Raw genomic sequence first — 24,519 nt, forward strand, 5'->3', positions numbered from 1 at the left:
CAGATTTGAAACCACAGTAAAAAGAAAAATCAGTTTTTGAGGTAAAATAATGATATGTATTTGTCAAACATCTACTATGAGTCTAAGATGTTAGGAGCCTTCGCACATGGTCCAGTCCAAGCTATTTGGATTTTTAAATTTAGAGGCTTGCTGAGATGTCACCATTAAGACAATTGTCTTGTGTTTCGTGCTGAGGACAACTGACATTTTGATCTGTCGTCATCATCATCATCACCCTTGCTGGGTCTCGAACCCACAGCCTCTGACACCAAGAACCAGCTCCTAACTCAAAAATCCGAGAAACAAGTTTTGTGGAGGACGGTCTGGAGATGCTCTGTAGCAAGTTTGGTGTCAATTGAGCAAAAATTGTGGGAGGAGATACATTTCAAAAGTTTTACAGTTATTGAAAAAAACAGAGTGATGGACTTCATAATTTGTAATGAGTTTAAGTGGACAAAAGTTTCAGCAGTATTGAGGCTACATTGTGGTGAAGTTTCAACACTGTAGCATCTACCGTTGGTTTGGTAGGAATTTTTAAAGTTTTTAAATTTAAACGCTTATTGGGGGGGGCACATGTCCTTGGAGTTGAGTGAATCTGGCATGGGGTTGGATGTTTCTGTGAAGTTTGGTGAGTTTTCACCCATGGGAAGTATGACTTCCTTGGAAGAAGAAGAAGAAGAAGAAGAAGAAGAAGAAGAAGAAGAAGAAGAAGAAGAAGAAGAAGAAGAAGAAGAAGAAGAAGAAGAAGAAGAAGAAGAAGAAGAAGAAGAAGAAGAAGAAGAAGAAGAAGAAGAAGAAGAAGAAGAAGAAGAAGAAGAAGAAGAATTCCTAGGAATACAATAGTGTCCCGGCAGCTTAGCTGCCCGGACCCTAAAAATGGAAAGTGAGCAAAGCACCTGACTCCACCTCAGATTTGTGGGTGGCATTTGCCAATTCCTGCTTCCCTCAGTCTTTGCTGTATCCACAGAACAAGTGGGCTATTTTGGCATGAAACCTGCTAATATGGGGGCTCTGGAGTGTCACATTTGGAGACATTCAACGCTCTAAATGCTACTCTCTGCCGAAACCCGGGATCGAACCAGGGACCTTTAGGAAACCTGCTGATATGGAGGCTCTGGAGTGGCACACTTGTAAACATTCAGTTTGAAAAGTCCACATCACAAAAATTGGAAAATGAGCAAAGCACCTGACTCCACCTGAGATTTGTGGGTGGTATTTGCCAAATCCTGCTTCCCCTGTCTTTGTTGTAACCACAGAACAAATGGGCTATTTTGGCATGGAACCTGCTAATATGGGGGCTCTGGAGTGGCACATTTGGAGACATTCATTCAGGTAAAGATTTCACAGCCTCGTGAATGCTACTCTCTGCCGAAACCCGGGATTGAACCAGAGACCTTTAGATCTTCAGTCTAACACTCTCCCAGCTGAGCTATTTCGGCATAAATCTGACTAATATGGGGGCTCTAGAGTGGCACATTTGTAAACATTCAGTTTGAAAAGTCCACATCACAAAAATTGGAAAGTGAGCAAAGCACCTGACTCCACCTGAGATTTGTGGGTGGTATTTGCCAAATCCTGCTTCCCCTGTCTTTGTTGTATCCACAGAACAAATGGGCTATTTTGGCATGGAACCTGCTAATATGGGGGCTCTGGAGTGGCACATTTGGAGACATGGACTTTCACTCACTTCAATAAGTTACAACAATCGATTTTATTTTCACAACAAATATTCAAATATTGCGAGTTTAAAAGTAGAAGGGGAATAACTAGTTCCTGTAACGATGAGAAAACACAGCAGGGAGGGGTAGGAGGGGAAGGAAATTCTTCAAGTTAAAGAGCACCCCATTCACACGTGAAACAACTCTCTAGACTATAATGTGTAGAGAAAACAAACCAAAAGGTGTCACACAGCACGCAGAGGGAAACCATCACCACCTCCACCGCTGGCTCTCAGATGCTAGGAACAGGGAACAAAAAGGGGACAATTAATAAAGGAGCCACCATAAACAATAAACACAATCAAATAAACAAATAATATTATAACAGTTTCCAAGAAAAAGAAAAAATAGAAAACAACTTATCCATTTAATCCCATCGGCCACAAAAGTGACCGTAAAAAATATTTCCAGTTGAAAGGCCCTAAAAATGTTAGTAAATGGAGTATCAACATATTTCCAAAAAATATTGAAGCAAGAAACCCTCCTGATCACATATGTGCAGTTTCATTTGTTTAGTGTAAATTGTCACATGATCAGAGCTGATTACTTCCTGGTTGCACCATCCGAGGAAGGTGGCTGCATCAAAGCCTCGACAAAGAAGGTCAGTAAAGAAGGTTGATATAAAGATAAGAGAAAGATTTTTGGGACACATCATCTTTACGGTGTTTATTGACATATGCATCTACAATCACTCAACTGTGTTTAGCGTGGTCACAGCATGAGTAAAATTGTCGATGGCAACAATAGTGACCAGTGGGATAACACAGTGTAAGTAGCTAACTTTCTTTTTTTATTATTATTATTTAAATTTGAATCAAACACAGTATATATTGGACCTTACAGACCCTAAAGCATTTCAGTTAACCTATCTCTCAAAGTGAAATAGATGTTGTCCCCATGACTGTGATATGGACTATAAGGGCGAGACAGGTCAATTGCCAACCAGGCTGATGAATGAAAGTTAGGCAAAAAGATTATGTAAGATTGTTATCAGGGATGATAACTTCCCTCTCACCACCCCACTTCCACCCACTGTTGGTGAAGAGGCAAATCCCTATACCCACCTGTACCTACCAGAGCAGCCATGGGCAAACTTTCCCACAAAGGGCAGTGTGGCTGCAGGTTTCCAACCAAGCAGCAGTAGCACACTAGACTTGATTCGTTTCATCAACTGATCTCAGTCTTCAGACAGTTCGACAGATTGGTCAAACTGTGTGCTCTTGTTTGGTTGGAACTAATACCTACAGTCACATAACCCTTTGTGGAAGAGTTTGCCCATGCCTGCACCAGAGGGTCCAGACAGATGAGCCAAGGACCAAGTTGCAGGTGGTCAAAAATAAAATCTAAACATTCAAACAAACTTCATAAGGTGTCATATCTCAATCAGGTCCAAGAAGTGGTGGGGGTCCATCTTTACATGGTCCCTCAATGCACTCATAAGCAGACACTCCTTCTACAGAGATGTTGTACGAAGGAAGTCTCATACATGCGTCAGTGACAAATAAGGGTTGGCAAGATGAGCAATTCATGAATTTTCTTTAAAAACTATTGGTAACACTTTACTTGAAGGCATCGTCATAAGAGTGACATGACACTGTCATAACACTGACATGACACAGTCATTAACGTGTCATAAACATTATGTCAATGTCATAACCCTAACCCTATAAAAACCGAATGACACTTAATGACAACGTTATGACATTGACATAATGTTTATGACACGTTAATGACTGTGTCATGTCAGTCTTATGACAGTGTCATGTGACTCTTATGACGATACCTTCAAGTAAAGTGTAACCAAACTATTTTAAAAGCTTGCATCAAATTTGTTAAAATGTGCATTTTGTAGTTAGGTTGGTTTTATGTCTTTTGAAATTATATTTGAACCTGAACAAAAGTAAGTCTTCTATTCTGAGTGACCCCTAGGTCAATAAGTAAATATTGCACTAAAAATGTACATTTACAATGGTAAAATGAAAAGTGCACTAAAGCAATATTGCACTAAAATGTAAATCCAATAACAAAGTTACAATATGCATGTCTTATATTTTTCACAAAAGTGACAATGGCAATGTTGATAGGCGTCTTTTTGCTTTTGCTTTTAGTTGTTCTACATGTTTTTGATATGTAAAATAGCCACACTAACATGTGATAAAGCACACAAGCATCTGTTATGTATGCTGGCACTGGTAACAGTAAAAAAATAAGTTCTGTAGTACAGCCCAGTTAAAATTGGGGGGGGGGGGCGGGGGCGGTGAATATCGCTCCTTTTTTTTTTAACACGTTAGTTTAGGCGGCAGCTCTTTGTTGTTAAGGTGGCCGCCTTAACAGGAAAGCGCTGCGGGTAACCCTGTGATCAGAAACCCTTTGTGGACTGTCTGTGAAGACGGACGACCTCTCCTTCAGAGAGGGACAGCCTTGCACTGTCGGGCCTGGCTCTCTGCTCCGTGTCCGGAGCCCAGTCGGGACCGGAGCAGAGACCGAAGACGGGCCGCAGAATACGCTGTGAAAATACTCTGAATTGACTGGGAGTGAAGCGCTACGGCGCAACGGAGACAGGTCACACAGCATAGCGAGGAGAACAGCACGTGAGGAAGATGAAGATGAGCTACTGAATGAGGAGGGATTTAGAAATAAAAGCCTTGCTTCCCTCTTGTGGTCATAGCGTAGGTTTTTTTTAATATATATATAAGTCGCTTCTGAATATAGGTCGCATGGCCAGCCAAACTAGAAAAAAAACGCGACTTATAGTCCGGAAAATACGGTACATATTATCCCACCGGTCACAATTGTGACCGACTATAAACACTTTTTCTCCTATTTTTCCATGAAAATTAAAAAAAAATAATGATTGATTATTTCAAAGGGTTATGGCACATGATTTGGATATTTTCTTTCTTTTTTTAATATAATTTCTTTTTTTATTTCTTTCTTCAGTTCATCCACACACACCAAAAAACAGAACAAAAATATAAAATAAATTAAAAAAAACACATAAAGGACAAAGCATACCTTCTCATGTGTACATATAATGGGTAATACGTTGTTAGATGCTATTACTGGTAATCAAGTCAGCAATAATAACCTAATACAAGTATCCAGTGGGTAATAGTAAATAACTAAGAATATTTAATAATAGTAAAAGTAATAATAATGATAAAGGGGGGAAAAAAAGAAAAAGAAAACACGAACAGCTATTACACCAAATTTAAAGTAAACTAACTTATTATCGATCAGCAAATTGTTAAAAATAAGTAATAACATAAAAATGAAATAAAAAGGTAAAAAAAAAAAAAAAATAGGAGAAACAAAAAGCAGGAGCAAATAAACTTCAACAACAAAAACATCCTTAGAGGAAGAAAAAAACAAAAAAAACAAAAACCCACATTCATACTCATACACACCCCACACTCACGCACACAAAAGAATACACAATGCAGAGTTCCTTTAAACGTATATTTACTGTATGCTGTCTCCACTGTGAAATAGTAGGGGCTTCAGTATCTTTCCAATGTTGGAGAATTAATTTCTTAAAAACTAAGTATGAGTAGAGAATTTGCCATACCGCTGGGTATCTTAGTTTCTCCACACCTTGAAAAATACAAATTGCTGGTGATGGTACAGCATTTGTTTTACCGGTTACACCCCGCCTTTCCGAAGCCCCGCCTTTCCGACAATAGACTTCCATTCATCGTAATAGCGGGGTTTTCTATTTTTTCTAAAGACCCCGCTATTCCGAAAAGGCTATTGGGGGAAACCCCCAGTGCGCAGTGCGCATTGATCCTTTTTTCCTTTTTGGGGTCAAACGGATCATGTGCATAATTAACTGCAAAACAAGCAAATACTTCATATTAATGACATATAACGTTCATTATGCTTCTAGCCTGTCTAGCCTCTACCTGGTCTTTTTTACTAAACTTAACCAACTCCTTTCTTCATTGCCTAAACCCAACCAAAGCATCTCCCTCAGTCAGCTGTCAGTGCGAGCGGCGGCTGCAGCAGCCTCGCGCCCGTAGCTCAAGCCGGCTTCAGCCGCGCTCGAGCGGAGCCGGGGGGGAGAAAAAGATAAAAAGTGTATTTCTATTACTGTGTGGGAGATCTCCAACAACGGAGTCGGGGAGAAAGCAAGTGGGACAGATCTGCCCAGTCTCTGAGCAGCGCACGTTTCACAGACAAGCCACAAAGCAGAATGTAAACAACGTCACGCGGTTCAGCACCTTGGACAGCTGCGGGGGGGAGGAGGGGGTGTCGGAGTAGCGGTGTTTCGAAGTGGGGCTATTTCGGAACAGCGGGGTGTCGAAGTGGAGGGGTGTCGGAATGGAGAGCTGTCCCCTGTTTTACCAGCTGTTGCCAACCATTTTTCAATATCCCCCCAAGTCCTCCTGATTTTTTCACAGTACCAAAAGGCATGGATGAGGGAGTCACTCTGTTTGCCACATTTTACACAAAGGTCAGAGGTGCTGGTATCAAATTTATGAATTTTGTCTCTACTGTAATATATCCTTGTCATTAACTTATATTGTATTAGACGCAAATTTTCATTTGTAGTTACTTGGTATGTTCGTAATAGGCATTCTTTCCAATTTGTATTCGCATCTACTATCCCTAGATCTTTATTCCAACAGTTATATGTTTTTTGCAACAAGTCCTCCAACCCAAAACGATCATATCGGTCGTTTGTACCACCGCTCAAATACGACCCGAGGTCGTTTTCTCAAAGAGCGCCTCTACCGGCAGCAGGATGACATCTGACGCCCGGTTTGGTGCATTTAACTTTTTATTACTAGTTACTGGACAATCCTGCCTAATCCCGCCGGACAGTAGGTAACAAGGTAAGCGCCGCGAAACTCGTTAATTTCACCAATATTTTGGTACACCAGTGCTTCCCCTCTGAGTCCGGGGTTACCTGATCAACATCCGGCCGTAAATTGACCCACTGACCTTTGACCTGGATTATGTGATCTCCGACCGCTGCCCGGCTCATTCTGATAATAATCATTCTGCTTCAGCATTCGGGTCCATTTTTAGCTCAACTAGCCGGGGCTTTAGTGAGTCCAGGTTGAGGAGAGGAAGCCCGTGGAAGCTGAACTTCATCCAGCTGCTCATTTTGTTCTGACAAGTCAGAAACACGCAGAAACGGACCGTAGCATTTAGCATTAGCATGATGCACACCGAGATTGCGCCGCCCGGCTCGTTGCGGCGAGTTTACATTGAAAGTCAATACAACTCGCACGGCGAGTGTCGCGCCGCCCGGCCAGCCCCGTTGAGCGGCGCAGTAGTCCCGACCAGGCGGGCTCGCTACTGTGTTATTTATTAACGTTAGGTTGTCTCGTGTGTGCGTTAGTGTCTGTAAACGAGAGGGGAACTAGCTAGTTTCCTTTTCAAATTCCAGCGGTACCGCTACTGTCTACCGCGGAGTCCGGCGGCAGGTAGACGCGGCGCGGTAGACGCGGCACGATCTCGGTGCGAACGACTACATTGAAAGTCAATACAACTCGTGTGGCGAGTGTCGCGCCGCCCGGACAGCCCCGTTGAGCGGCGCGGTAGTCCAGACCAGGCGGGCTCGCTACTGTGTTATTTATTAACGTTAGGTTGTCTCGTGTGTGTGTGTTAGTGTGTGTAAACGAGAGGGGAACTAGCTAGTATCCTTTTCAAATTCCAGCAGTTCCGCTACTGTCTACCGCGGAGTCCGGCGGCAGGTAGACGCGGCGCGGTAGACGCGGCACGATCTCGGTGCGAACGACTATAAGCCGCGCCGCATCCAGGTCAGAGGAGGTCAACCCCTTCTTTTTACAGTCTATGGTCAACCCACAGACCCCTGATGTTGATAACAGGTAACCATACGTCCATGCACGTACCGGTAACCTACTATATGATTACCGATAACCAGATATTGACAGCTGCTGCCAAGATCCACGTCTCACTTTATCCATAGCTTATGCATAGGGCTACATTATGTCTGTTAACAGCAGTCAATATTTAATACACGATAAACCTTTGTAATTGCAACATTACAAAAATCTGATGGATCACATACGTTTGTGAGTGTGGCTATGTGTGCATGCTTTTAGGATGAATACATTTGTTAAATACTAGCTCATGTACTGTGTGTCATTCTCATTCTCATGACATTTGATTTAAACATTGTTGTCGTTTTTCTCCCCAGATGCCGACACAAAAATTGTGCGTGGAGTGCCAGGGCAACATAGGGGTGGCCAGTAAGGTGTGCCGTGTTTGTGGGGCCAAGCAGCCCTACAAACAAAAGTTAGAAAGGGCCAAGGAAAAAATCAATCAGGCCTGGAAGGCAAAATAAAAACAAAAGTGTGAACAAGTTATACGACAGCACTAATCTTCTGGTAGGTTTTTTATTTTTGTTTTGGCATTGACTTTTTCACCACTTCACCCTCCATCCTGTTCAAGCTAATCCTGAAACTCAGTTTAGTTGATGTGTTAAGTACAACTAAACTGCAGTTTACTAAACTGCTGTAAAGCTGTTTACTGCATTTTATGTTGTTAACTATATTTGTGTGACCACCATATTTGAATTCAGTAAGACACAAACCTTTTTTATGCTATGTTAGTTCATACTTAATATGAACCTCAATATTCACACTAGTATTATTATATATTTAACCAAATATATATAGTTTCGGTTATGCCTTCCTCAGTGTGCACAGAGAAATCGGAGAAGAGGCAAAGCAAACTAGCAAACCTTTTCAGATATATAAAAAGTTTTTATATGCAACACCTATAATATGAATGCTAGCACTGTCCACCAATAACTATGCTAACATAACTCCAGACTAATGGCGCTTTTCCACTACACAGTCACGGCACGGCAAGGCTTGGCTCGGTAAAGGTGCTTTTCCACTTCTGAGCTGAGTTCTCTAGTGCCTCCTCGGCGGGGGCGATCGCAGGGCCGCATACTCTCTTTCGTTTTTCGATCCACTTGTCAGCTCCAAACTCACTAATCTGCACCTCGATTACAGACCACAGCGTGGTTTTCTACACAGCAGTCATTTAACTTGGGTGAAGGAATAACAACAGTCTCGATACAAATCAGTGGTCGTTGTCGCCGCTTTGTTTTTGAAATTTCCGGGTTTGATTCTCAGGACGTATCGCTCGCGACTCTTCCAGTGATGACGCTCTGTCCAATCAGTGGAAGGCAGTCGGCTGACGTCATGTTTTAGTATCGCTTCGGCTCGCTTGAAACCAGGGCCGAGGAGGTACTAAAAATAGTACCTGGTACAGGTACTAGGGCTAGTGGAAAAGCAAAATTGCTGTGCCGTGCTGTGCTAGTGGAAAAGGTCCATAAGTTATTTTTTTTCCTTTTTTTAGGGGCGCAAGCAGAAAATTTAGGGGCACACCATGAATTGTCTTGCTAATTAAATCTTCACAAACATTTGGGCATTTAGCAGATGCTTCTATGCATAGCGACTTATAGAGAGGGACAATATGAACCCATAGTGCAGTAGGAGACTTAAATGGAAGTACAAATGCTGCCTCTTTTCAATTTTCATTATCGGGTTTTGTCTCTTCTGGAACACCCAGATTTTTTGGGAGAGAGTTTGCACTAATTGTCCTCTTCGCCAATGCTCATTGTTTACAGGACTAGCTGATCTTGCACACAGCTGCCAGTTTTTTTTTTTTTTTTGTTTTTTTTTGTGCTATGAGTGTGTTGTGGCGCGAGAATTAAGGAATTAATGCAGCTACTCTATGACTTATGACTTTGTTCCAGCTCCACAAGTGGCATCTTTTGGAGCGCTATCCAATTTTGCTCCTGGCGAAGAAGACGGCGGCTGGATTCAGCGCCGAGGTCTTCTGTCCATGGGAGGTGACAGAAGAAGAAGAGACAGAAGATGCAAAGGATGCATTTCACACCATTGAGAAACTGTATGAAAGTCTTCTTAATGGTAATGTACACAAGTGTCCATGCTACATTTTTACCAAAGAGTAAGCTTAGTGTATCCTGGATGTTGATTTTTTTAACAGAAAACATAGATTCCATTTTATTATGGCAAAGCAAAGTCTGTGGTGTACTAAAGATTTATTAGAAAAATCCAAGAACAGCATCTCTCCAAAGAAACACAGAATAAACTGAAACAGTTGGGGTAATAATGTAATAGCACACATTTAATCATTTCTTCAACAGATCCTTGTTGGCATCTTTCACTTGGACTGAAATGAAAGAATGAATAAAATTCTGCTCTGCATTATTATAATATGAATTGTAACTGTATATGGTGCAGTATACTCTGTCATTTGATTTCACATCAGGTATTTCTTCATCCAGCTTAAACAGATTTTGATATGTGCATGTGTTTTCACCTCCTTATGTCAAGCCCCATGTAAGGCGTGTTTCCACTGCAGGAACTTCAGGGTAATTTTTAGGGCTGACCCAAAAAATTCAAAGCTTCGAAGCTTCGTTCATTGCCATGGTGCCATGAAAGTCCGTTATCAATTATTTTTTTCCCCCTCCTTTTTCCCTTTTTGACACCGGTTCTCATCGGGAATTGTTACATTGAAATGAGTAGGCTACTGATTTTGGAGATATGCAGTGTTTGTTTGCCATTACTTTCATTATTTCCGCTCGCGCATTTACAGGAACCTTTAGGGGGGCCGAACAGAGTCCCTGCCTGGGGTAGGTACTCAGATCGGCCCTGAAAAAGTCCAGAGATTTACTCTGTGCTGATTGGTCAGACTAGAGGCCAGCTCTACGCTGGGGCAAGAGGGGGCAAAAAAATAATAGATTACCCACAAACTGAATATATACAAGATTTACTACAGTAGTTGAATAATCCGCTGGAAAAGGCTTTTCTTCTCTGTGCGCTGTTTGTGTGCAGGCTCAGCCAAGCGTAAACATTCTATGCAGTTGTTTAGGATCAGATGATCACATTATAATAATAATAATACATTTTATTTGTAGGCGCCTTTCTAAACACTCAAGGACACCGTACATTCGTTAAACATAATCAGAAAGGTACCGGTTCAATTTAAGTCATTTAAACACTCAGGTCGGTGCACGTGCTAGCGCGTTTTCGTGACGCTCTGGGATCACTATAGGTCCTTCCTATCACAGTTTTAGCGGCTGGCATAACGAGAGACGGGAGAGGAGACCCTGTCGTTTTGGCTAACTTCTTATCAGCCGATGGAGTTAGCAGTCCCCGCCCTCGTCCCTACGTCACCACATTCACGCGCATCCCTTGGCTGCACACACAGAGAGGACCGCCCCTTTATGCCGTTCTCTCTCCTCATTGGATAAAGGTTGTAGGATACAAGGAAAGTTTTCTCCTCAGCTTACAGCAGAGCAGAGTGACTGACAGACCCGTGTTTCAGACCAAACACTCTATGTAAGCGTATGCTGTCGGAAGACAGCGACGACGACCGGCGGGGAACCGTTTCGCTTTTACCCACCACGTCTCTCTCTCGATGCAGAGCGGAGGGGGGGAGGTGATTCGTACCCGTGCAGGGAAGTTACATAGTGTAGTTTCAGCCGACGCGACCCGGCTCAGGAGTCTGGAGTCTTATTTTAAGGCCAAAAAATTCTGCAATGTTACTTTAAGTACTTGGTAGGTTTGTCATATTTTTACTTAAGTGTCTGTGTACCATTTATAAATGTGACGTTTTCAGAGTAGTTTTCATTAGGGCTGTCAGTTTAACGGGTTAATTAGATTAATTAATTACACTGCAAATTAACGCGTTAGAAAAATTAACGCAATTAAAAAAAGCACTTCAAATTTGGCCCATTGAATGACCCTGGCTACTTGGCAGTAGCACGTAACGGTAGCATAGCACCGAGGAACTTGTCCGGACGTGTTGGTCACTTCCCACCCGCGTCGCTAGTCAAAGCAGAGTGACAACAGACTGACCGGCATGGACGCGACTCACAGCCCGGACGCACTGCCCGCGGAAGCACTGAGCAGCGCTCGTCCTCACAGGCGCTTGGCTGGCTGCACAGGGAGCTGCTTCTCCTGCGCTGTCCGCGCCGGTCAAACATCGGCTCCACTCGCATCTATACCCGTCTGCAGGGTGCGATTTGCCAGGGGGGGGATAGCCCAGGCTACTGTAAATTCTCAAAAAAAAAGGCGAGTCTCGAGATGCCGGTTGCACTGGGTCGGGTCTGTCTCCAGGTTTGAGCCAATAAAAGCCGCTCTCAAGCCGGGTCTGTTCTATTAATGTTTGGGTGCAACAAAGTCACTGTTAACAAAATCAACTAATCAACATCTAATCTGTCCCTTCAAAATAAAGTTAGTGACGTGTCTGTTTGGAGCAGCTGCTGACAGATGCGCAGCAGTGACAGTTTCCTCATCACTAAACCTGGGCCACCATCCGATCCTTCCTCAGGACAAAGTCTCTTGGACATATATTGTATATTCTGTGTTTTTTCTCTCTTTAATCGTCTCATTTCAGTTTTTGTCGGTTGGCAATCATCTGGTGCACCCGCTGTTTCTCTCTCGCGCTCGCTCACTCACTCACTGAATCACTCACTCTCGATGCGCATATAAATGTTATAAAACAAAATAAAAAGGAAAAAAACACAGATGCGCAAATTGAAATGACCTATAGTGTAGTCTATTCAATGACCACAGCTGATCACCATGTTTGTCGTGCCACACCTGTTACGTCTCTATGAACATAACTACAGGCTTTCTTTTATTTATTTATTTTTGCCGCGGTCCGACCGCATCAGGTCCAGGGTCAACACTGGTCGGACCTGGTCGGATCTCTGCTCATTTGCTCAAACTTGGAGCCAGACCCAGTCCACTAGGACAGTGGTTCTCAAACTTTTTTGGCTTGAGTACCCCCTTTCCCTGATATCTGAATCCAAGTACCCCCTTTATTTTACTACAATATTTTGCTTAGAAAACGGCAAGAGAAAATCATAGCTAGCAATGAATAATAACTGACATTTTAAGAATGTAACATTACAAATAAAAATGGAGTGAAAGGATTGAAGTTATTGCCCTCAGCAGATTTATTTTTCTGTGAACATATACGTTTTGATGTCATTGTGTTACAAACAAAACAGCATAACAGCAAATCAGTATAGCTTTCTACTACTCAACAACAGTTGTAATAGTCAGGTTTTTTTTAACTTAACACTTTGCATATCATTAGATTCACACAACATAACAGCAAATCAGTATAGCTTTCTATTCAATAACAGTTGTAATAGTCAGGTTTTTTTTTTTTTTTTTTTTTTTTACTTCATTAACACTTTGCAGATCATTCACCCAACATATCAGCAAATCAGTATAGCTTTGTATTCAATAACAGTTGTAATAGTCAGGGTTTTTTTTTAACTTCATTAACACTTTGCAGATCATTAGATTCACACAACATAACAGCAAACCAGTATAGCTTTCTATTCAATAACAGTTGTAATAGTCAGGGTTTTTTTTTTTTACTTCATTAACACTTTGCAGATCATTAGATTCACACAACATAACAGCAAATCAGTATAGCTTTCTATTCAATAACAGTTGTAATAGTCAGGTTTTTTTTTTTTTTTTTTTTTTTACTTCATTAACACTTTGCAGATCATTCACACAACATATCAGCAAATCAGTATAGCTTTCTATTCAATAACAGTTGTAATAGTCAGGATTTTTTTTAACTTCATTTGGATTAACACTGCAGATCATTAGATTCACACAACATATCAGCAAACCAGTATAGCTTTGTATTCAGTAACAGTTGTAATAGTCAGGATTTTTTTTTAACTTCATTTGGATTAACACTGCAGATCATTAGATTCACAAAAAGTCAGTCAGTTTAAGAGTAACAATAAAATAATAACAATAACTATTGTTTCCAATTACAGTAGTAACAACTCAGCTTTATGTTTAAAACTATTTGCAGTTCATTTACAGTGTGCAGATTCACAGTCCACTACAGTCCATTTTAGTGTGACACATGGCCTTGTGCTTCTTCCATGAGTTTTGAGATTCTCGGTGGCAGAGAAGCCACAGCTGTTATTAGGCTATTTTCAAGCCCTTGGCAGAGTCTATTTCTTTGTTTTGTTTTTATCTGTGTCATTGCTGAGAATGAAGCCTCACATAGGTATGTAGATCCAAACTGGAGCAACTGTCCCAGAGCTCTTTTTCCTAACTCGGGGTGCTCCCTACCTCACAGACACCCAAAACTCAGTTAGTGAACTGTGCTTAAATTTATCCTGCAGTCCACGGTCTGTGGACACGTCCACTAGTTCCTCCCTCACGTGAACAGGTAGCAAACCAGAGTTGCTTTCAGACACTGTAAATGGGTTTCGAACCCAGTCTAGCTGTTCTGCCTTCTCTTTTAGGTCAGGGAAGTATGTTTTGAATTTGGCAATTACCTTAGTCAAGTGGCCATCCACAACGACTTTGATTGCCTCTCTCTGTGTCTGCTCATTGGAGATGAAGCCATCAAACTGAGGAAAACAGCTGAAGTCACCTTTTGCACAACATCTCTTCCATAGTGCTGCTTTCTTGAGAAAGCCACTGACTCGGTCATATAGTTTTAAAACCGTACTGTCCCTGCCTTGCAGACTGACATTCAGTTCATTAAATTTTTGCGAAAATGTCCGCGAGGTATGCAAGCTTTGCAAGCCACTGGGTGTCATCAAACAAGGCGGCAAGAGGAGACGCGTTCTCTGACAAAAAGCAACATACCTCATTCCGTAGTTCAAACAGCCTGTTCAGCACCTTGCCTCTGGACAGCCAGCGTACTTCTGTGTGTAGGATGAGCTGCGTATGTTCTGCTCCCATGTTTTCACATAATCTCCGGAACAGGCGTGAATTTAGCGCCTTGATGGCGTCATTCAAAACACAATGAAGCTCTGGGCTCATCTTCTCATCTGAATAACACAGTGTGTCCATATCACATCAGGGTTCTCCTTCTTTATGTGTGCGATGAGTCCTTTGACACGGCCTGTCATCGCTGCTGCTGCATCTGTACACACACTGATGCAGGACTTCCAGTCAATTCCGTTGTCCAAAAAGAAAGAATTAACAATGTCAAAAATGTCCTGACCAGTTGTTGTCCCTTCTAGTTGTTTGCAGAAAATAATGTGTTCTTGGATGTCATCATTGTCAACATATCTTGCGAAAGCAACGTGCTGTGCCTGTCCGGTGATATCGGTTGACTCATCGAGCTGCAATGAAAACTCACCAGCTCTGAGCTTCTCCACAACTTGCGCCACGATATCTGTCCCCATCTTGTCAATTCTCCGCGAAACCGTATCATTTGACAGCGGTACAGTCCTGACCTTTGCAGCCGCTGCTTTGTCCACCATAGTCTCTGCAAGCACAGCCGCTGCTGGGACAATAAGTTCTTCAGCAAGACTGAATGGTTTTTTGGCTTTTGCCAAAAGTAACGACACTGAATATGATGCTTCCAGCGCTTTTGTTGATGTTGTTGTAGCCTTTTGCATTTTCTCTTGTGATGACTTAAATTCACTGAGTTTTCTCTTAAAAAAGTCAATTGTGTTACCAACGTATGGTTGGTGTCTAGTCCGGAGATGTCGTTGAAGGTGGGATGGCTTCATTGCGCTGTTAGCCTTTAGCTCGCCGCATAAAAAACACTGCGCTAGCGGGGGATCCTGTGATGTGCAGGTGAACCCCATCCCGATGTACTCGTCACGGAACTGGCGGCATTTCTGTAATTCCCCTTTTTTCTTCTTTTCTGGTTCTTCTTCATCATTTCTTTGACACCCTCGTTTAAGAAGCCACTTTTCCATATTTTACCCACGGTTTTGCATTCTCATTCAAGTTGTTTAGGCCTACTTTTTCTTTTTTTTCTTCTTCGTCTTTTTCTTTTTCTTCTTCTTCTTCTTCGGTGGTTGATAAATGCGCACACTAGTGAGGTGGCCTTAGATTGCTTCAGAACAGGAGTACTCCCGATTTTTGTAAGGCGATATTTCACGTGTAAACATGTTTTTAATATCAAAGTCACGTCTCTGGTATAATTTAAAAAAATAAAAAATAAAAAAATAATAATTTTTTTTTAAATTTCATTTTATTCCTCGTCCTTTCACGTACCCCCTGCAGTACCACTGCGTACCCCCATTTGAGAATCACTGCACTAGGAGACCAGAGTCTGGTTGAGAACGGTAGTTGTCAGGTGCGGGGGGGTGGGGGGCGGCAGGGCGTGACAAAAGTGACTATAGGAAACCACCCCGCCACCCCCCGCAAACTATCCCCCCCTAGCTCTGTATGAATGGATGTGTGTCTCGCGTGCAGACGCAACTGACAAATAGACGGACAAGCAACAACTTCATTAATCATCATTTAATTATTTTATTTTGAAAATTGACCGGATTCTCTCGTCTTTTCTGAGCCCGACTTCCTGTCTAGTACGATCTGGTCTATCCAGCTTGACAACGGCGCTCGTGGCTAGTGTGAAAAATAGAACAGATGCCGAACTTAAGATAGGTTAACATGGGCGCTGATCGGTTCCGCACCTGGCCTAATTGGTTTGCTGGGATGTGCTTGACCATTTTCTTTTAAATTTCATTTATGAAACGCACTTCACCAATAAAAATGTGGATTTCAAATCTTCTCTTCTAAGTGTATTAAATTGATTAGTCATGCAATACAATTTTGCAATGTCCTAGAATTTGAATTCTTTATTTGGGTACCTTTAGCAGATATAAGATTAAAATGTGATTAATTAGATTAATTAATTAATTACAAATTCTATAATTAATTAGATAAAAAATTTTAATCGCCTGACAGCCCTAGTTTTCATAAATCGATCATGAATTGAGAAATTATGGTACAGACTTCTTACTTTGGCAAATCTCTTTGACAGTGTCTTATGGAGGCTCTCCACCTTCCTGTGGTTCCATCCAATGGCGAGCACAGTTATCTGTTCTGCCTGTGAGAACAAACAGAAATGATGAATAATTCTATTAACTGGTACTCTGTCAAAGCTTACCTGTGTTTTTAAACCAACCTGACTTAGTCATGTATTTTGTGGTCAGAGCTGCCCTTGAGAGGAAGCTGTTCACCTGCTCCACTTCCTCACCAACAGTATTCCCTGCCCCGTCCTGGCTTCTGCCACCCCATTTCACCTGCTCCAAAACAAACGATAAAATAAAGGCATTTAGCTTTAGAATCATTTGCCTTTAACGCTTAAACCAACAACAGTTGTGATAGCTTTGTACACTTTAGACTCAGAAAGTCTAATATATTTTGAGGTTTGTACCTAAAAACATATTAGACTTTCTGAATTTTACTCTTATTCACAAAGCCTACAAAGCTATCACAACTGCTGTTGGTTTAAGCGTTAATCAATATCTATATTATGAAATAGATGCATTTCATACATGTTGGAAACCTGGAAATCTTGCAGACAGACAGGCTGTTTTTGTAACAGTTTGCTCACCAACTCTAACCATAGCAAGTACTTCACAGCATGCTACATATAAGTGTAAGTATGTAAGTAAATTATATTACATGCTTATTATGTAAGACTATTACAACCATGTAATATACTAAATGATTTCACCAATGAAATCTGCAACACCTATATTTATTTCTATAAAACATCTTGTGACAAATACTTTTAACATGCACACTGTACCTCACATTTGCCTTGGCATGCATTACTGAGAGAAAAGGCTTCATCTCTGTCAGTGGCTGAAGCTCAGGTATCTTCTCTGCCATCTTCTCCAAATATGGCCAATACCTGCAATGAAAAAGCCACTTAGTATTTGGTGTGCGTGATGGCAAAGTCACATCAGTACCCGTAACCAATCAAATAATGAATATTAATGTTAAGTTTTATCTGCTGGATGTGCAAGTAGTAAATAGATAACAGTTTGGCCATATCGATTTATTTAAAAGGCCATAATATCTTGTTTTAGCCTGTCATAGTATTGTACACCTACATGGCCTAAAATAATGATTAATACAGCTTAACACACAGTGAAAATTTCTGTTATGATTTCACAACGGCTAAAACTACCTGCAAGTAATGTCCATACAAAAGAATTTTGTGTTTCCAACTTCGGGGGGCAACCGCCATTCCGACATGCCGCCACTCCGACATTATTTAAAGTGCATAACCATATGTTTTGTTGCAGTACTCAGAGGCTGTTTGAAACTCGAGAGAGTCGTTATGAATTGAGAGGATTAGGTGTCTATAAAAGACCAAAAATACGAACTAATATAAAACAGCGTTGTGTTTCCGTCAGAGGTGTCAATTTGTGGAACAGTTATGATGAGGAATTAAGAATGTGTAGCTCGATTTCTATTTTCAAGAAAATGTTTAAATCCAAGGTACTTAAAGAATATATAGATTTGTTATGAGCGCCAAATGCTTGTTTGATTTAAACTCTAATGTAAAAGTTGCCTTGTTGAAATAGTTTCTGGATTGATTGTTGTTTTTTTGTTTTTGTTTTTTCTCTCTCTTTACCTCTTTTTTTGTTTTGGTAAAAAGGGTAGGCATAATAAGCCTAGGCTTCAGCCTACACCTTTTCGATCAACACCCCTCATCACATGTACAGTAAGCACTTGTGTACATTTAGTAAATTTTACCTGTGGAGAAGGGGGGGGGGGGGGTAAAATGCTGATCGAATAAACTGAACTGAACTGAACTGAACTGAACTAATTGTCGTCCGTCGGACTACCCATTTCTCCGACCATACATTTATTTATTTTTGCGTCCATTAGTCCGAACTCCCATTTCTCCGAGTTAAGTAGCCCTAACCCTTAACCTTACCCTAAACCTAACCTTAACACCGTAGAATGGGTAGTCGGAGAAATGAGCCGTCGGACTTATGGGCAGTCGGACTGATGTATGCTCCCCAATTGTCGGAATGGCAACACTTTACCCTTTAATAAACATCCCATCATTCCGACAATTTTCGTCTCCTAAGGTCGGAATGGTGGTATTTTTTTCTCTTTGAAACGTGTTGCCATTCCGACAAATCTTTTAAAAGCCTACCCCACCCCACCGCAACCCCCCCCCCTAAAAAAAAAAATAGGCCTAACACTATTTTGCACTAATGATACGCCGGCGCAAAATAGCAGTTTGCCCACGTTTGTCCAGTGCATCTCATTAAAGCACACAGATTGGTCAGATAATTCAAACAGCAGACGATTTCAAAGCCTCAGATTTTAAAGCAGAAGTAAGTGGTCCGGTCGTTTTCGCTAATGCTGCGTTCCAGGCAGGCTTTTGAAATCGTAAATTACAGCTTCAAGTCACAACTTACGACTTTGTAGCGTTTCAGGCAACCCACTCGTGTTTTTCCGACCTGTTTTACCGGTGAAAGTCACTATAACGGCCACTCGTAACTTCCGACCGGTGAACTCGTACCAGATCGAACTGGTACCACTTCACGGTCGGAAAAATACGAGTTTCCTTGAACGCACCATAACAGTCCTCGTCCCTACGTCGCCACATTCACGGCGTCCCTTGGCTGCACACACAGCCCTGCATGCCGTTCTCTCTCCTCATTGGATAAAAACTGTAGGATACGATAAATGTTTTCTCCTCGACTCAGAGCAGAGCAGAGGGACTGAGAGACCCGTGTTTCAGTCCAAACACTCTATGTAAGTGATTGCTGTCGGAAGATATAACTATTTAAGGCGAGACACCCCAGGTGAATAGGGTAAAAAATTTAACTAACAGCTATTGCCATGAAACTTTCTATGTTTATTACTTAGATTGAGACAATTATTTTTTGTATTACATGTTTTCTTAAATATTATGCTTACATATAGAAATTAGACATTATATAATTAAATATGCGTGAATTTGTGTACATTTCCAGACCCGAAATCTGAAGATTGGATAAAGCCACTTTCAAAATTCTTGTTTTATTTTGTTGACATATTAAAGTCAAAAGTTTTTACAGAGGGGATTTTGGATATCTCTTTTTATCACTTTGTAAATGAGAAAATACTGTCACCAGCCCTAAAAAATCAAATTTCGCCCTGTTTTTAGGTATAAATTGTTGTATAAATGAGGCTGTGAATGATATATCAACAATCCCCTCTGTAAAAACCTTCAGAATATAGACAGGAATACAACTGGAAGGTTTGGTGTCTATAAGTGCTGCTGAACTGGAGATTTCGGGTCCAGAGTATAAGAAAAAGCTCATTTTGAGAAAACGGCCTTTAAAGATTCTATTGCAAAAATTCCACAAATTGGCTCTATGCACAGCTCTACTTCCTGAACTTAAGGCAGCTCCTTTGTTTCCTGTATTACATTATTGGACAAACCGATTAATCCAGGTGTGTCTGACCAATGTGACTACTCAGACACACCTGGATTAATCAGTTTGTCAGTAAATAAAAGAGCTGCCTTGAATTTAGAAAGTAGTGGAGCTGTGCATAGAGCCCATTGTTACTGGAAACAAGAGTGTCTGGCCACTGTGAATTTTAAGGTGTGTGGGCCAGTAGGTCAGAGAAAAAAAATAAAAAATAAAAATAAGAAACACTTTAGGTGTAGCCTAGTTGGGCTCATCTGTAATATGACAACCAATGTTTTCAGTTTGTCTCTGTCTGGCTAAAAATCATCTCTGGCCCATGTCAGTGTCACATCCGTTTCACCTCTGTCACTGAGAAGTAAACTACTGCACAACACGTGATTCTGAGGATCGATGTTCATTTTAAGCCCTGTACCAGCGCAGGGACATATTAAATCTCCGATCAGTTCATTCAGACGTCTGATGTGTAAAAAAAAAAAGCCACCGCTGTGTATCGCGCTGGTCTCCGACGGCAAACACTCGTTTTTTTACGGGTGACAGCTTCCGCGATGACGCACTTTGTAAAGGGATCTTATCGCTCGGTGAGTTTCTGTGCTGTGTCTTTTGTTGTCTAGCAAGTGAGAGTTGCTGTTTTATTTTATGTGAGGATTTAAATCGATTTCCTTTCCCCGTTTTTAAAAGTCCCTCCGCTGTTCAGAGCGCGTCACGTGATGCTTCTAAACGAATCACGCTGTCGGAAAACGACACCAGCCAATGAGACCCTCCCTCGTACTTTTACGATTCGTCGCTGGTACAAAGGAAATGACCATTTTTGGAACCGACACATTAGTGCAGGAGAGAGAGAGGGAGAGATAGAGATAGAGAGAGAGCTTCACAGCGATACCTGATATGACAGGAGTCTGAACAGACGCGGCTCGCTCCGCGATAGAACGCTCAGTTCTGGTGAATTTAGGAGAAATCTACAGGCGACACCAGTCAAAGTGAAGTAAAATACACACCCATAATGTGTATTTTAGACTATTTTTTTGTATTAGTCTGAAAGAAGACATGTTATGGAAGCAAAATAGCCCAAAATCTCAAAATTGACGATGTTTTTGCCTGCCGTGTCTCGCCTTAAGACTTATATTAACACAAATATATCACTTACTTCTGCTTTAAGCAGAGGGACTCCACAACCTCGTAAACCAACGAAGGAGGAGATAGGCCTTGAACGGGAAGCAGACCGTGCTTTCAATCACACACTCCGAACCCACTTGTTGCACTTTAGAAAATATAATTCAGGGGGGAAAAGGCTTACAAACATGTACCAAAACGGCTCCAAAATACGCACAAAAATCCAAAAGAAACGAAAATTAACTAAAAGATTAACTAAACAGGTCGGTGTTTTACGCATGCCTCTGTGCGTCTGGCACACGCGTCTTGGACCTCTCCCACATTGGTTTGTGAATGAAAACTATATGTTCAGCTCCCCTTACATGTGAAATGTATTACTTATTATTATCTAACTATATGGACAGTGCCATGGATTTATCAGTGAAGAGTGAACTGCTGATATTTTGTAGTGCTGAAATATGACCAAGCGCGCTGTCCGCTGTCTCGGTGCTGGAGAGAGAGAGAGCGAGAGAGAGAGAGAGAGACTCTGTACGCAACGAAATGTCATTTTACATGTAAGCGGAGCTGAACAGACAGATGCGTAAAACACATATTTTGACTACTTCATGCTGTTGCTATTTTTTTTTCAAGTTACCTTTCGTTTCCTTTGCATTTTTGTGCGTATTATGAAGCTGTTTGTAAGCCTTTTTACCAGGAGTAAATTCCCCAAAGTTGCAACAACTTGTGGTGATCCACTGGGTTTTGCCTGGCCAGCTGGGGTAGTTGATTTGCAGGTTTTTTTCAGGTGTATTAGGCCAGGGAAATGATCAATTATCCTTGTGGTTTGCGCAAGGGGACGTGCGGACCTTTAATGAATGAATGAATGTTTCTTTTTTGCTGTAAGTTGTGTGCGTAATGCGTAAAAGTGCATTAGTGGGACAGAGGGTTTAAATGGGGAAGTGACGTGGTGAGAGGGGAAGAGAGTGAGAGACACAGTCGGCGTTTGGACGGCTGTCGTGGCGGCAATTCCAAAGCGGCATAGTGGATTATTTTTCCTTTTGGACACTGCACGGCCGGGCCCGTTTTCAGCCAAGCGGGACGAGGGAGAGGACTGGCGTGGTCACCGGGCGGAGCCGCGGCGTCTCTCCCGTGTGGACAGTAGGACAAACAAACTCTCTCTCACTCACCCTCACCACGCGCCAACACACACACACACATACACACACACACACAGATACACGGACAGTGACAGTGGGAGGGGAGGGCTTTTGGGTTCTGTTGATCTGTGTGTAATTGTTTATTATATACACACACCCTAACCGCCGCTCGGAGTAACGCACATTTCCTTATGGAAATTGGCGGGACGAAACTGTCGGAATGGCAGGACGTTTACATGTCGGAATGGTGGTATGTCTGAATGGTGACATGTCTGAATAGTAGAATGGCGGAATGGCGGTATGTCGGAGTGGCAGCATGTAACCTCCGGTTACACCCCGCCTTTCCGAAGCCCCGCCTTTCCGACAATAGACTTCCATTCATCGTAATAGCGGGGTTTTCTATTTTTTCTAAAGACCCCGCTACTCCGAAAAGGTTATTGGGGGAAACCCCCAGTGCGCAGTGCGCATTGATCCTTTTTTCCTTTTTGGGGTCAAACGGATCATGTGCATAATTAAAGCAGAAGTAAGTGATATATTTGTGTTAATATAAGTCTTAAATAGTTATATCTTCCGACAGCAATCACCTACATAGGTGATCATTTGGACTGAAACACGGGTCTCTCAGTCCCTCTGCTCTGCTCTGAGCCGAGGAGAAAACATTTATCGTATCCTACAGTTTTTATCCAATGAGGAGAGAGAACGGCATGCAGGGCTGTGTGTGCAGCCAAGGAACGCCGTGAATGTGGTGACGTAGCGACGAGGACTGTTATGGTGCGTTCAAGGAAACTCGTGTTTTTCCGACCTGTGAAGTCGTACCAGTTCGATCTGGTACGAGTTCACCGGTCGGAAGTTACGAGTGGCCGTTATAGTGACTTTCACCGGTAAAACAGGTCGGAAAAACACGAGTGGGTTGCCTGAAACGCTACAAAGTCGTAAGTTGTGACTTGAAGCTGTAATTTACGATTTCAAAAGCCTGCCTGGAACGCAGCATTAGCGAAAACGACCGGACCACTTACTTCTGCTTTAACTGCAAAACAAGCAAATACTTCATATTAATGACATATAACGTTCATTATGCTTCTAGCCTGTCAAGCCTCTACCTGGTCTTTTTTACTAAACTTAACCAACTCCTTTCTTCATTGCCTAAGCCTAACCAAAGCATCTCCCTCAGTCAGCTGTCAGTGCGAGCGGCGGCTGCAGCAGCCTCGCGCCCGTGTGAGCTCAAGCCGGCTTCAGCCGCGCTCGAGCGGAGCAGGGGGGGAGAAAAAGATAAAAAAGTGTATTTCTATTACTGTGTGGAGATCTCCAACAACGGAGTCGGGGAGAAAGCAAGTGGGACAGATCTGCCCAGTCCCTGAGCAGCGCATGTTTCACAGACAAGCCACAAAGCAGAATGTAAACAACGTCACGCGGTTCAGCACCTTGGACATTGGACAGCTGTGGGGGGGAGGAGGGGGTGTCGGAGTAGCGGTGTTTCGAAGTGGGGCTATTTCGGAACAGCGGGGTGTCGAAGTGGAGGGTTGTCGGAATGGAGAGCTGTCCCCGTAACCTCCAACTTCAGCCAGCTCTTTTGTAGGAACATTGGGTAAGCATAAATCTCTCCACGGTAGTGATTTAAGCCTTGCAACAAGACTCCATGCCGGCATACTGCAATTTCCAGGCCCTCCTCATCCACCTTGGACCTGGACTTCTGTGAGGTTTCTCTGCCTGCTGTGAAAGTAGCCGGCCCACAGACATCATGACCAGTTCTCTGAAAATAGATACAATCTGTTACATATAGGCCTGGGACAAGTGAAAAATAAAAAACTGTTGGAGGATCATATAAATCCTTACACTCGGCATCTGACTTCTGATTTGGTCCACAAAGGCAGACACTTTCGCATCTTGTGCAATGAACACTCCATCAAAAAGAGATGGTTCATCTGTCCTGTTAAATTAGAAGAAAAAGTTTGACAACCAATCCCACATCCATAAACCAGTTATTTTGACATGAAATAATATTTCAACTACAATGAGAAAATTACTCCACTGACCCTTTGGACTTTTTGAAGCGGTAATGCTTTCTATTACCATCAGCAGATATAGCCAGCATGTCCGGTGTGCATGCTGGGCATACAAAAGGCTCCACCAGGCACAGATCCTCCTTCTTATAGTTGCAAAAGGCAAACTCCCGGAGGACTCTGTGGAAAGTAGCGCCACAAATACTGCCTGTCTGGAAACAAGAATAGTATTATTATGGCTTACAATGAAAGATTTTAATGTTTGAAATTTAAAAAAAAAAAATCTTGTAAACAAGGAGTTCTTACCCGTCCTGTGCTCAGGGAACGATGTTCAAGCATTTTGAGAAATG

The 24,519-nt window shown here is 42.1% G+C and overlaps 2 protein-coding genes across 2 annotated transcripts in view; one reads left to right on the top strand and one right to left on the bottom strand.

Annotated features, from left to right (window-relative positions):
- LOC146970890 (peptidase inhibitor 15-A-like) overlaps positions 1 to 24,519 on the top strand; it is a 194,555-nt gene that overhangs the window by 78,210 nt on the left and 91,826 nt on the right. The window lies entirely within an intron of this gene.
- Positions 1,904 to 24,303, bottom strand: LOC146970996 (uncharacterized). The gene is made up of 8 exons (XM_085804451.1): positions 24,203 to 24,303; positions 24,003 to 24,096; positions 23,714 to 23,919; positions 17,673 to 17,699; positions 17,282 to 17,393; positions 16,641 to 16,779; positions 16,494 to 16,576; positions 1,904 to 1,957 (listed from the first exon to the last, which is right to left on the bottom strand). Exons 1-8 carry the CDS (start codon positions 24,259 to 24,261, stop codon positions 1,904 to 1,906), a joined length of 774 nt encoding a protein of 257 aa, XP_085660577.1. The 5' UTR covers positions 24,262 to 24,303.

Source organism: Trachurus japonicus, chromosome 17, assembly GCF_045865225.1.
Source record: "Trachurus japonicus isolate A0001 chromosome 17, Traja_1.0".
NCBI lineage: Eukaryota > Metazoa > Chordata > Actinopteri > Carangiformes > Carangidae > Trachurus > Trachurus japonicus.